At 30.5% G+C, this 14,791-nt stretch overlaps 1 protein-coding gene across 3 annotated transcripts in view; it reads left to right on the top strand.

Annotated features, from left to right (window-relative positions):
* The window catches only part of CSN1b (COP9 signalosome subunit 1b), an 87,940-nt gene that overhangs the window by 53,970 nt on the left and 19,179 nt on the right, over nt 1–14,791 (top strand). For all 3 annotated transcript variants that reach the window (XM_085811217.1, XM_085811219.1, XM_085811218.1), the window contains exons 6-10: nt 1,060–1,137; nt 6,501–6,641; nt 7,707–7,801; nt 14,450–14,555; nt 14,652–14,732. In XM_085811217.1, the coding sequence (XP_085667343.1) occupies nt 1,060–1,137; nt 6,501–6,641; nt 7,707–7,801; nt 14,450–14,555; nt 14,652–14,732 (501 nt within the window). The remainder of the gene's footprint in view (nt 1–1,059; nt 1,138–6,500; nt 6,642–7,706; nt 7,802–14,449; nt 14,556–14,651; nt 14,733–14,791) is intronic.

The following is a 14,791-nucleotide window of genomic DNA, read 5'->3' as shown; positions in this document are numbered from 1 at the left end:
ATCTTGCTGCTTTTTTTTTTTTTTTTTTTTCTCCCCAATTTGAGCCGAGAATAATTCACTTGGCTAACTTCTCAATTTATAGCAACCTATCTTCCTTTACTTTTTTTCATTGTCCACAAATGGGGGGGAAAAAAAAAAAAAAAAAAAAAGAAGTCATTATTCATACATTCGAATAATTATAACAAAGTGCAGGAACCACATTTCTGTTATTACTGCTTATAATAAATACGCCAAATTTCAAAATGCTCCAAAATGTAAATTCATTTATAGCTTTGGAAATTTTGAATAATTTTTTAGAATTTTTTGCAGGTATGCTTAGAAGTACATCTACTTTAAGATGATGGCAAACATTTTATAGGTTATAATTCACAATTGTTTTCGAAAAATTTAAAAAAAAAATATTTTAAAATACAAATTTGAAATATAAATCATAAAAACTAAGTGAATTTTATTTGAAATGAACCTGAATATCGAAATAGGAAAGGAAGAATGAAGTAAGTTTAATAAAGAAAAGGAGATATTAATAAATATGTGCTAAATTCAATTATTGAGGAGTTAAATTTTGAGAGCTAATTTTTTAAAAACTACTCATGCGATTTTTACAGAACTTGGGGCAGTTTGGCATAGCATCACTCAGCATAGCGTCTACAACAAATCAAGTCAGTCAAGCCTTCATTGTCATTTTGCCAAGTGAGACCAAAAGTAAACTTTCAGTTTTGTGCACCAAAAAATGTGCCTTCTTGCCCGCTGGCGAAATGGCTTGTTTTTGCGTAGAAACTCTAATTTTAATTGTAAAAATAGTTCTTTAAATTATTTTAACTCTTATTTGGTGTTTTATGTTTTTCTATGTGTTTCAATTTTTAATATAGATATTTTGAGTTTTTATGTACTTTTGCCTTGCCACGAAGTGAGAACTGAATTAATTGAATGAGAGATATATCTCTGATGAAATTCGAGGAAATATTGAAATGCAGGAACAATGCGTATAATTGAATATTCCGGACTAGAAAGTCATGTGGTGTGCACATCAGATTTATTTATTCCCTTCTTCCCCATTAGGTCAGTGTTTATCTTCAGAATTGGTCTCACGTGCTGACTTACGTTAATAAAGCTGAAGGGACTCCAGAAGTGGCCGAGGTATTATCCTTAGTTATCTCTTTTATCTATCTAGTTTTTTTAGGTTTAAAAAAATATTTTGATATTGATGAACTTAAGTTAAATTTCTAATTTATTATAATTTGCTCTATATTAAAATATATTGTTATGTTTTTTTCTGACACCAGTTGTTACGTTTTTTTCTTCCTTCATGTTCGTACGGGGTTCGTGTGGATTTGGAGTGAATAAATATGACACTTGATGAAGTATCGAAATACACTTTATTGGCCGATATTAATCAGGACAGCTCCAAAATCTTGTTTACTGTCGTCGAACTGTTATAAGCATGCTGGCTCGATCAAATGACACAGCTTTCAGGTTATCAAGCTGTCACGGTGGAGACAGCTTCACTTCAAAGCACCAGAGTAAAGCTCCCGACTCTGCTTGGTCACTCTCGGAACTCCACGTACTCTCGAGACTCTCCATACTGCAACTCGACGACACACAGAGCACAGCTCCCGACTCTTCGGTCGAGTTGTTCCCAGAGCTCAATATGTTCTCTTGACGATGTACTAACCGCAATATACGAAGAGACTCTCTCGATGCTCTCGGCACTCGTCGCCCGGCTGTCAGCTCGATTGACTCCGCAATGACTGACTAACTATCTTGCCCTCACTCTCCACGTACCAGCAGAGTTTATATAGTTTTTGGCTTGTGTTTGAGGACATTCTGGGCTAAACCGGTAAGAATTCATTCCAGAAGGTTCTCCATCCATCCATGGCATATCGCCAATTTTGTCCCCAAATGTGGCAACCCTGCCATCCCTTGCATTTTATGGCAAGCCTAAAAATGCTTTGCGGGGAAGCTACCTTACCGCGCCTGGACATTTCGTAACAGTTGCATAAAATCTTTTCTTAATATTAAAATAAAGTGAGACAATATATGTCACGTTTTTACTGACTTTGCTGATATTATTTATGAGACCAGTGGATACTCTGAACATTTCAGTCATCTATTTTTTACAGATATGATTTGCAAAGATTTTAATTAATTTAATTGAGTTTACTTTATTATTGTTACCTTTGCAAATAAAGATCAGAAATCTGCAAGTTTACATAATTTACAACATGCTTATTTAACTATTTCAAGGTAATCATTTCATTAACTTTTATTCACACTTGTTTAATTTGTGACATTACATGTCACATTATTACTGACTTACTAATACTATTTTAACTTTTATATTGTTTAGAGCAGTATTCTCATACTGGTGGCCAAGTTCAGGATGAGACTGGCGGAGTCTCAAACCCTTGAACATTTCAATTATCTATTTATTGCAGATATGGTTTGCAAAGATTTTAATTAATTTAATTGAGTTTATTATTGTTATCTTTACAAATAAAGAACAGAAATCTGTAAGTTTACATAATTTACAGTGTGCTATAAATCTTACTTAAATATTTGAAGATACACATTTCATTAACTTTTACACACTTGTTCAATTTAAGTATACTCAGCTTTTAGTACATTATAAGCACGATTTTTTTCACTAAGAATAATTGCTTTGTTTGGAAATATGTTTATATGTCCCCTCCCCACAGTTTAAAAGAAAAAAAAATCTGATTGGCCAGTGAGCATCTACAATCCATGATGTAGATCAGGGTTTCTTAAACTATTTTTAGTCACAACTTCTTTTTATCACTGAGATTTTTTCGTGACCCCCAGGAGCCTATAATATTTACGAAAATTTTGTGGGACCCCCATAAGTATTTCGTAAATTTGACACACGCGTCAGTGAAACTGTCAGTTTTTTAACTTGCGCTATGATATACTATCGCAGTTTTAGATCATTAACTTTAATTTTAAGATATAGAACAATGTGAAAATTTTAAATACATAACAGACGAAGTGACAGTGTCTTGTGCAAAGCAAGGAAAATTAACGTTTATATTATAAAAAGCATGCGTCGAAAAGTTTTCGTTTTTTTCCTTTGTCTGTATTGTCTTATCTTTATCTATTTTCAGATACATTGCGTAAAAATATTTGGTAATTGTAAAATTATTATAATAAGTTAAAGAAATATCAAAACTGCTAAAATTTTTGGTGACCCCCTGCTGCAAGTCATGACTCACAGTTTAAGAATCCCTGATGTAGATAATTTCCTGTAATTTTTCTCCAGTGCATGGACATTATACAAATAAATCTTATATTTTAATGTTTGCTTGAATTACAAAGTGTAATTAATGAATAAAAAATGTATTATAAGTGGCCCATTTTCAGATTTCGCTTACATATACCATCCCAGAAGAAAAGAAAGAAAATTCAAGATAAATTAATATTTAAAGTTTAATTTGAGCAATGCATTGCATAAAATGACTAGAAATATGTTTCTACAATTCAAAATATAAAAAAATCAAATGAAGATTTTTAGATATAAACTTAGCAAATCTATAAAAATAATTTGTTTTTTACTTTGTGTCATGTACGTTACCCTGAGATTATTTTACTCACAATTAGTTTCTAAGTCTGCCTTAAAAGAAGGGGGGAGGGGCAATTCATTGACATAGATCAAAGCTTGATTAGTTTACCTATGTCACTGAATATGTTCTGCCCTTTTTAGGCAGATTTACAATCTGATTATGGGTAAAATAATCTTGATATGAAGTGTGAGAAATTATTTTTATGGATTTGCTAAAAACATTTCTGTAATTAATTTTTATCATGAATATAACACACTAATAGTTCATATTTAAAATAATTAAACTTCTTTATTTAAAAAAATAAATTAGGCTACAAAACAAAGAGGTTGAATAACATAAAACTTGAAAGGGACAGGCATTTTTGCCTATGTTCACATTTTTTAAGATTTATATCTAAAAAATTTCAATTGGTTTTTTTTATTATCATTATTTTAAATTGTAGAAATATATTTATAGTCATCTTTATGCAGTACATTGTTCAAATTAAACTTTAAATATTAATGCATCTTAAATTTTCTTTCTTTACTTTTGGGACAGCATATGTAATCAAAATTTGAAAATGGGCCAGGTACAAAAATGCCAGCTTTCATTTTTTTTTTTTTTAGAGAATTTTTTCCCAGTTTGTGTAATTATTTTCATTGTTTATGTGTATTTTGAATATTTAGTAAGCAAATTTTAAAATATTTTAATTCTGTTTATAAAAAAAAGTCTGGCTCCATCACCTGTTTTTAGATTGTGTATTTGACCATCACGAAATAATTTATTTTCATGGCATACAACTGGGAAATGCATTATTGTAAAATCAGAAGCTTCTTGGTACTGCATTTTAGTTATTTGAATGCTTATATATATAAATGTATATATATATATGTAACAAATATTCTCTATTCTTAAAAAAACTAATATAATTTTAAAATTTAATTAAAAATTTTTATTTGCAAAAATAAAAAAATAAAAGATTAGTTATTGCTGCAAGCTAATTTACAATATTATTTAAATTCTAAGAGCATATGTAAATTAAGTGCACAGATATAAAACCTTGAAAAAATATAATATTCTAAAAAATTATTCTAAAATATTTTCTTAATGATTCTTTTTAAGACCAAATTAATAAGTGAATAATTGTTGAGCAGGCAGGAGACAGACTTTATCAAGGGGAAGTTGCCTCCAAACCTATTTCTTGAATTACTCAATTTGTGTTTTGTAATTGATATAGGCAAGGGTATAGTAAATTTCAAAACCAAATGTTGTGAATTACTAAAAAAGAAATTTAAACTAGTAGGAATTTTGAGAAATTTAGCAAGTAAATGACTGGGAATTAAAATATTAATTAGATGTTAAAATAATTAAGAGAGAAAACCAAAGTAATTTAGAAACTCTTGCCTACAGAAAACTTTCCCTACATAAATTATGCATGTAAACCTAAAATAAACTATAAACAATCTATCAAAATATAAAAATAATACTAAACTATACTAAGAATAATACTCAAAATGCCAGTAAATAGCAAGTTATAATTTAACTTACTTAGAACTATATATATAGTACAGTCAAAAGTCGTTTATCTGGACGGGACTTCGGCGATTCCGGATTATCGATTTTTCCGGATTATAGATCATCAGTTTAAATCTGGTAAGATGGCATGCAGAGATTATAAAATTAAAAATATGGAACCATAATTTATGAAATAAAGAACAATTATGATCTAAAGGGTATCAAAATTTACAAAAAAAAAGCTTAATATTTATTTGTTTACTTTATTAAACATTTCTTTTAATGCAAGTTGTTTAAGTTTCTTCGTTTTATGTGATAATACTTTCTCTTTAATTCTATAAACAGACATAATTTCTTGTTCAGTTACAAAGTTCCACTGTTCAAGTCCTATAATTGCTGTGTCGAGAATACCGACTAATTTGTTAATCGAAATTTTTTCATTTTCAATAACCTCTGTGTCACTTTCTTGACTATCAGAAGCGAATTATAATGACGAGGAATTTGATTTAAATCATATCAAAGATGGAGTACATGGAGATGAAATACTACATTTAGTAAGGAATTATAAGCCAAATAAAATAAAAACATCTGCCCTGAAGATAAGGATAGTGCTGACAGATCAACTTCCAGTTCATTGCGGCCGCGACGTCGCCCCCCCCCCCCACACACACACGCAGAGCAGCGTGAAATTGATAAACACATTTCGGAATGGTTAGAGAAACGAAGGATATGCCTTTATCCATTTTTTGCAGCAATTCCACTTTTTGTTTAATGGACTTTGAAACATACTTTCACTTTGTACATCCTTTACATATTAGTAAATATATATCGGAAATTCTATTTGACATAATTGAAAGTTCAAGCTTACGTTTATAAAATTGCTCTAACAGTCTGCAAAAAATAATAAGCCGAATCCAATTCGAAGATTAAGAAACAACGCATTCTGCAACATTAACTGAATTAGATAATTTTAGCTTAGCTTATACCGTCCGTTATACATTAAACGCGCATGCGTAAACATAGTATGCGCATCCACACACGCATATTTGCAGCCGTAAAGGTCTTACGCGCATGCGCAGAAAGTTTGTAGCTTTGAGATCCGGATTATGGATGTCCGAATTAACGACTTTTGACTGTATACGTATTATTTATTTTCTGTGGCCAAAGTTTTTTTACACCTCTGTGAAGATAAATAATAGTGTAATTTCTATAAAAAAAAGTATAAATTAAACTTGCTGTTAGAATTATTTATGTCTTTATAATACTCTGATGGCTAGAAGCCTGAAGTTAAATGTATTTAATTTCAATCCAGACAGTCAGATCAAATTTTTAAATCTGATGTGTTTTTTTATGTGGTAGAGAAATTGACATATCAGAAATTTTTCTTTCTGAATTTTTATGTCTGATGTATGATAAAATTTTTTCTTGTAGGTGAATGAGAAAGATGCAAACCAGTTGGTCCTTACTAAATTAAAGTGTGCTGCCGGCTTGGCCGAATTAGCCACTCATAAATACAAATCTGCTGCCAAAAATTTCTTGCTAGCATCCTTCGATCACTGTGATTTCCCAGATGTAAGGCCCTTTTTTTTTTCCATGATTATTATACACTGCATTGTACACATGAATATTGTATGCAAAAAAGGGGAGGTGACAGTTCTATATCCCTGTTCTACTGGGTTGACTGACGAAATTCAAATTGCATTTTTCATGTCTCGAAAGCACGACTTAGGATATATATTAGATTTATATGTAGCATTGTTCTAATATAGGTATTTTGCACAAAATCAGACTTTTTCTGAAATGAAAGGCTGATTTTTTTCCCCATATTTCAATTCTTATGACTCAAATTATGCCTAAATATTAAATTTTGTAAAATTTGGTGCGAGATTTACGGGGAAATTCAAAAATGTGTGTTGGCTTTTTTTTTTTTTTTTTTCAAAAATACATCTGTCTTTAAGAATGTGTTAAAAATTTTATAGGTTATAATTCAAAACTTTTTTCAAAAAAAATATAAAAACTATTTAAAAATTTCAAATTTAAAAGTAAATCGTAAAAAATGGGCGAATTTTATTTGAAATGAACCTAAATTTTGAAATGTGTAAAACAAGAGATATCAACAAATATATACCAAATTCATTTAACATTTAGGAGCTAATTTTTTAAAAAACTACTGGTACGATTTTTACAAAAGTTACCACTTTGGTATAATTTGAGTTGTAGAATCGAAATATGGAAAAAATTGGCATTTCATTTCAGAAAAGCCCAATTTTTGTGTGAAAATACCTATAGTAGAACAATGTTATAGCATGTAAATTTCATACATGTTCTAAGTCGTGCTTTCGAGGCATGAAAAACGTAAAAACTGTCCCCCCCCTTTTCGCAGTGTACCTGCTGTTTAAAAATAAAGCAACTTTTTTTGTGAAAAAGAGAACCCAAAAGCTGTTTTTCTGTCTTGTCTGTATTTCTTCTTGTTTTTTTAAATACTGAAAAATTTACATTATTTTGGAATTTGAACTTTAAAGGAAATGTTATTTAAAAACCATGTGTCCAGTGTATAGATTTAAATTATATTATTTGTAAAAATAGATGTTACATCTGTGCAAGTTTGTCTTTATGTGTGTGTGTTGCATTTTGTAGCTTCTTTCACCGAACAATGTTGCTATGTATGGAGGCCTCTGTGCTCTCGCTTCCTTCGATCGACAGGAACTTCTGAAGAATGTGATATCTAGCAGGTAAGGCGCTATATTATTTACTTCAATAAATTAATCTGCTCTTAAACACTGAGTTAGGTTACTCTTTTTTATTTTAATATTTTATTAATTTGTCACTTAAATGTACATATATATATTATAAGACGTGGATAAAACAATTTGTGTAAACAGAGTGTTATAGTGCTTGCAGTGTTTTATTGTTCCTTTTCTATTATTTTTTACTACCTTGTACGAAGTAAAGGAAGTATTGTAATCACAAAAACTTCCGGGTACCATATTTCAACAAAAATATCCATGTTGCCCGCTAGCGAAAGCAATTTAACAATGTTTTTGCATGACATCTGTATGTAAGAACAGAATAAAGGACTCTTTTTCACGAAATGGATTATAAAACTGATTTAAAAGGGATTTAGAAGAGATTTTTTTGTGGCGTCTGCATGTACATACACAGAACTCAAAAAGGTTCTGAGTTATGTACGTGTCGTAACTCGGAACATTGAAATTTTGCATGTAGGCCTGCTATAACATGTAGTTGTGAACCTCCTTTTTTGTTTCAAATTGGCCACAGAAAAAATATATATATATATAGTGTGTCCGTAAAGTCGTGGTGCAGTTTTGTTTGGTCGCAGGAAAGCAACAAAACAAGATAGAAATGGGAAATTTAAGTCAAACAAAAGGAAAACTCTCCAAGTTTCTTTAGTATTATGTGCAAGCATGTGCGCACACAGGTGATGATGCAGCACTGTGAAATGCAAAGGAGCAGATCAGCCCATCCACGCCCACGCCAGTCGAGGTGTGGATCATACAGAGGAAAGTTCAGTGTGTTCTGTGGCTTGCCAAATTCGAATCTGTGACCAAAGTGCAATGTGAGTATCATCGTGTGTGCAATGAACCACCACCACATAGAAATAACATTAATGGATGGGATAAGCAGTTGAAGGATACTGACAGTTTGTTTGATAAACCCCATTTTGGAGGCCATCGGTCAGTGACGAGTCTGTAGAGACTATATAGAAGAGTTACATAAGAAGCTGTTACAAACTGCAGCTGTTGCACATTATCAAACCGACGGATAGACCCAAATGATTTGCGTTTGGTACAGATATGCTTCATAAGGTCGACAATGATAACCAATTTCTGTAGAAAATTGCATTTAGTGATGAGGCGAAATTCCGAATATGGGCTGCTGAAAATCCTCATGCCCACATAGAGAACGAACGTAACAGCCCTAAAGTGAACGTGTGGTGTGGCCTTATGCATGATAAAGTGATAGGACCATTTTTCTTTGTGGAGTAGACTGTGACGGCATGGATGGAGCCCACATCGAACTGCACTGAACAAGTATGAAACTTTAAGAGGTTTTCTTTTGTTTGGTGAAGATTTCACATTTCTATCTTGTTTTGTTGCTTTCTTGTGACCGATCAAAAGTGCACCATGACTTTAGGGATGCACTATATATAGATATATACATATGTATACACAGCCACTCAGTTACTCGGCTCCGTGAGCTCAGTTTTTAAAATTTTTTTTATTGTTATTCTTTATGTTGGTAAATTGTGCATTTTTTCCTTTCAAAATGGTTGAATTATGTTGTTCTTTATCTTCTGATTGAAGTTTTAGTTAACCTGCATACAATAACTGTAGAATTATCAACAATTTAAAAGCTGTTTAAGTGCGACTAAGTCTAATTTTCCTTACCATAGCAACCATATCTGTTTATATTTGAAACTTAGCAGCATGTTGAAAGTCTTTCTGCACCTTCAGTGTCCTTTTGCCTAGTGAGACCAAAAGTAAACTTTTAGTTTTGTGCACCGAAAAATTTGCCATCTCGCCCACTGGCCGAATTGCTTGTTTTTGTGAAGAAACTCTAATTTTAATTGAAAAAAAAATTTTTTTTTAAATTTTTAACTGTATTTGGTGGTGTATGTTTTTCTATATCTTTCAATTTTTAATGAAGATATTTTGAGTTTTTATGTATTTTTGCTTTGCTGCTGAATTAATTGAATTAGAAATATATCTCTAATGAAATTCAAGGAAGTAAGTGTTTCATATTAACAGCAAATATTGTGGCCAGTCTGTCTCAGACAGAGGAGAATGTTTACAAGTTGTGCGTGCGCATTAGGTGTAAGCGGCACTGAATAGTCTTTGAAAAAGTGTTTCTGTTTAAAATGTTTAATTTTTTTTAAACATCGTTTTAGATTTATTATAGTATTTGAATAGAACATGTGGCAACGATTAGATAATTCTTTAGATGATAAAAGTTTTGTGCATACTGAGTTACATTATCATATTTTTTAAGTTATGCAAATATATATGTGCTGCAGAATATGATAGAAGAAAGAATTTGTTTAGTTCCAAAATGTCAAGTTTCCTAAATTATTTCGGTTAAAATATAATGAATTTTATGTTCCAGTTTTGATTCCACGTCTTTCTAGATGTGGGATTTATTAAGCTGTAAATTATTAAAGAAGAGTATTTAGCAGTCTTAAAAACATATTTATTAGAAGTTAAGATATCTGGTAGTAATAAAAGTTTTCTGCTAAAAAGCATTCTTAATAAAGTTAGGGAAAAAACTTGACACCAGTGCTTTAGTGCAGGTAGCAAAAACTCTATGATTTTCAGCAAATGTTTTGGTAGTTTCTCAAAAGCTTTTGGCCCAGAAACTTGGTGGCTGTGAGCCCGAAAACAGATCGATCTCATTTTGGACAATGCGCAGAATGGAAGATAGCACCACCAAAATGTAGCTGTAGCCTCATCAACATCAGTAGGCTGGCCAGAGTGCTCTGCTTCTTGAATGTTATAGTCCTTATTTTTGAACTTTCAGTGCCAAACCTTCACAGTGTCATGTGATTATAACATTAGTACCTAAAGCTATATATAATTTGCTGACATTCTTACTGGAAGTAAATGATGGTTCTAATCTGGTAGCGTGGTAGTTCCATTTCAGACGCCTTAAGGATAACAATATCTTTTTACAGATTTCTCCTTTCAAATGCCGAAAATCATTTGACAAAATATGATTAAACATGCCAATATAAACTGTTTGCGCAGATGTTTTATATATATATATATATATATATATACTTTTTTTTTTTTTTTTTTTTTAACATACAGACAGACTACCTGTGCACCACAGATGTATAACACGGGGCTTACAGAAGTAAGTTAACTAAAACATTAAAAGTTGCATCCATAAATAAAACAAACAAAAGCAGATAATAACAGTTTGGACTTCACAGAAACAGATAAGTTCACTGGCCAAGTCACTCCGAACATTTTCAAATCGTTCTGCAAGCATAATATAGGACCATCAAATGTAGGGCACGAGAAAATCAAATGTTCCACATCCTGAGGTACTCTTTTTGAACATTTACTTAAATTGTTGAATCTTAGATTAAAATGAAACAGTTAATTTGCAAATTTACCGTGACCAGATAAAAACTGAGAAACTTTAAAATTAATAGAGAAGAAAGACTTAGAATGCAGTCTATGGTAAATAGAAGGAAAGACCTTTTTGGTGATCTCAGCATTGCAAGATGAAATGTATTCCTCATTCCACTTAGCTAAAAGCTTCTTATAATGAAAGGACTTCCAATAGCTCTTGATGGCGGGAAAACTTTCGTGAAAACCCGATAATTACTTACTACCAAATGCTGCATTTAGTACCATATGGTGGGGGAGAGGAACCAGTAAGATGAGCTGTGCCAAATTAACAGGACCTTACCCAGATGTCTGTCTTATGGAGGTGTTAAAATTGCTACACATTAAAAAAATTAATTTTATTAAAAGTAAGTGTCAAGCAGTCAACTTTTGCTCTCATAGACAGTCCGAATTTCACGTTCGCTACAACGACATAGTTGTATATTCTGGAGCTTCACCAACACGCTCTTCTTAAAAATGTAAGAAAACCTTCTTTCAGTTCTGAACCTTGGGATGCATTCATGTTTATGCTTCATCATTACCCATATTATATTTTATAAATCAATTTTTCTGGACAAAGGGCAAGGCCCATTTTCAAATTTTGCTTACATATGCTGTCCCAGAAGAAAAAGAAAATTCAAGGTAAATTAATATTTAAAGTTTATTTGAGCAATTCATTGCATAAAATGACTATAAATGTATTTCTACAATTTAAAATTTAAAAAAATCAACTGAAAATTTTTAGATAAAAATTAAGCAAATCAATAATAATTTTCTTCATGTCGAGTCCTTTACCTTGAGATTATATTACCCCCTACTAGTTTAAAACTTTTGTAATTAATTTTTATCATGAATGTAACACACTAATAGTTCATATTTAAAATAATTAAACTTCTTTGTTTAAAAAAATAAATTGGGTTACAAAACAAAGAGGTCGAATAACATGAAACTTGAAAGGGACTGGCATTTTTGCCTATGGTCACACATTTTAATATTTATATCTAAAATATTTCAATTGATTTTTTTTATATATTTTTCGAGTTGTAGAAATATATTTATAGTCATCTTTATGCAGTGCATTGCTCAAATTGAACTTTAAACATAATTTATCTGGAATTTCCTTTACAGCATATGTAAGCAAAATTTGAAAATGGACTGCAGAATATACTCATCATAGGTATAAAAATGCATGAGTATAAATCAGTGGTTCACAACATTTTTTCTATCATGCATCCTTTTCACCATTACTGGATGATCATCCCCCTTGCCTTTCTAAAGCTTGAAAAATACATATGCTTTTATTTAAATTAGATTATTTTTTGTTGTGTTTTATAAATCAAACAAGAAAAAAGTATAGGAAATGTCGATGAATAACAAAACTTGAATAAGACTAATTTTTTACATTCATGAAGTAAAACGCTCAGGTAAATAAAAGGCTGACTGGTTCAGAATTAAGAACTCATGATCTAGATTCATCTGCTCTGATCATATTTTTCTAGTCAATTTTTTTTTTTTTTTTTTTTTTTTTTTTAAGCCCTAAAGGGCTGTTAATTTTGTTTTGGCATTTTGCATTAAAAACTTTAAATGTTGGTTCACTTTTCAAATTGCTCCCACCAAATATTATCGCCCTGTGTTATATTTAAATAAATTAAATAACAAAGAATCTGCATAAATGTATGTGTGTTTCTCGCATTGTGATTAAGCAATGGTACATAGCGCCATCCTATTTTGAATAACATAATCTTCCATGGAATATAGGCATCTGGAAGCCCGAATTTGAAATTTGTTTTATTATTGATTTCATATTTTGTGACACTTCAGAGAATTTTTTATTAACAAACTCAACAATTTCAAAGCAAACAAGGGCAAAACTGTACAGAAAAAAGCATTTTTATCTCCAGCGCACGAGACTGTGTATCGGAAATTCTAAAGATAGGCCCATTTATAAATTATTTTGCGGTATTGCTGTTGAATTGAATTTTATGGTTTAAGTACAAAGAACATGCTATTTAATAAATAAAGGTAACTCACAAAAGGTTTAAAAAAAGTCCCTTTGGGTGTAATGTAAAATCTGAATTTTTTTTTTTTTTTTTTTTTTTTTTTTTTTTTTTTGAGTGGAGTACCATCTGGGGAAATCCCATTTTCTGTTAAATTCTTAAACATCATTATGTCTAGCAGTAATTAGAATGGCTTAGAAATTAGCTTTAAGATGCCACTGTGTAAAATTATGTTCATCTCTGTTTGTCAGTACTAAGGATTTCCTACTTCTGACGGGTTAAGTAAATATTTATTTATTTTTGTAGTTTTTCTCAGATAACTGTAACTGCTTTCAGGCAGTCATTAGTGTTGGCATCTCATTGAGGTATTGACTTTTATTTTGTATATGAAGACTATCTCATAACTCATATACTATCTCATGACTGAATAGTCATGAGAATATTTTGTCATATGTCATGTAAAATATTTTGTTTTCATATTGTGTTTAATGATTTATTGATCTAAATATTATTGATCTATGTTGATAAATGTTATTTATATTTATTGATCTCATTGAGGTATTGACATGTGTTGATGAATGAAAGTTTATGGAAACAGATTAAAAATCATTATGAAAATTCAGCAAAAAAGTGCAGTTTAAATACAGATCTTATCAGGCAGATCTAAAAAAAAAAAATTAGGTTAAAAGAGTGGATATCCTGTTTAAAATGAACAAAACTTCAAGAAGACAAATAGCAGATTTAAAATATTTTTTTAGGTATTTCATTAAAATTTTTACAATGTAGTTCCCCAGAGTCTCATATATTATTAAATTTCAAGTCAGCAGAGTTTTGTAAAATATTCCTTGTTGTATATATTGTATATTTTTGCTTTCACTAAGTAATTGAAGTGACAAATTAGGAAAGTCTTATTCAATACATTTTTAAATTCCATATTTGCCTAATGTTGTAGTTGAAAAAAAATTAATATTAAGAATTAATTTTAATCGTTACATAAAGCAGATCTGATTTTTAGACTGTAGTCTTGATGGGTGGATTTGTTTGCAAAGTATTACTATATATGAAATAATACCTAATGGACCTCTATGAGACATTTTTAACTCTTCAAATTCAACTACAGAATTTACAGATGGTTTCAGTAAACTATTAAAAATATTAATCCTTTTAAAAAAGGTATATTTCACTATTTCTGTATCAAAATTTAGTAATGATTTTAAAAAGTTACAATTTTCTTTAAAACATTTTTCAATAGCTCTTTCAAGTTGTTTCTGGAATTGGAGCCTCAACTGCGAGACATTATATTTCGTTTCTATGAATCTAAATATGCTTCTTGTTTGAAACTGCTGGATGAAATTAAGGTAACTGTCTCTTTTTTATGGTGCATTAACTGTTTTATGCATTATTAACATGTTTTGTTTCAGATTAGATGTAATTTATTATTTATGTATATTTAGGATAACCTTTTATTGGACATGTATCTGGCACCCCACGTGAATATTTTGTACACACAAATAAGAAACAGAGCTTTAATCCAGGTAATATTAACATAGTTTTGATGTTTTAAGCATTTAGAATTTTCCTTTTCTGAGCTGTC

Source organism: Stegodyphus dumicola, chromosome 2 (genome assembly GCF_044657685.1).
Source record: "Stegodyphus dumicola isolate Sdum_Otavi_A_Nest chromosome 2, ASM4465768v1".
Lineage (NCBI taxonomy): Eukaryota > Metazoa > Arthropoda > Arachnida > Araneae > Eresidae > Stegodyphus > Stegodyphus dumicola.
Note: the sequence above shows the minus strand (reverse complement) of the source record. Positions and strands in the feature narration are given on the sequence as shown.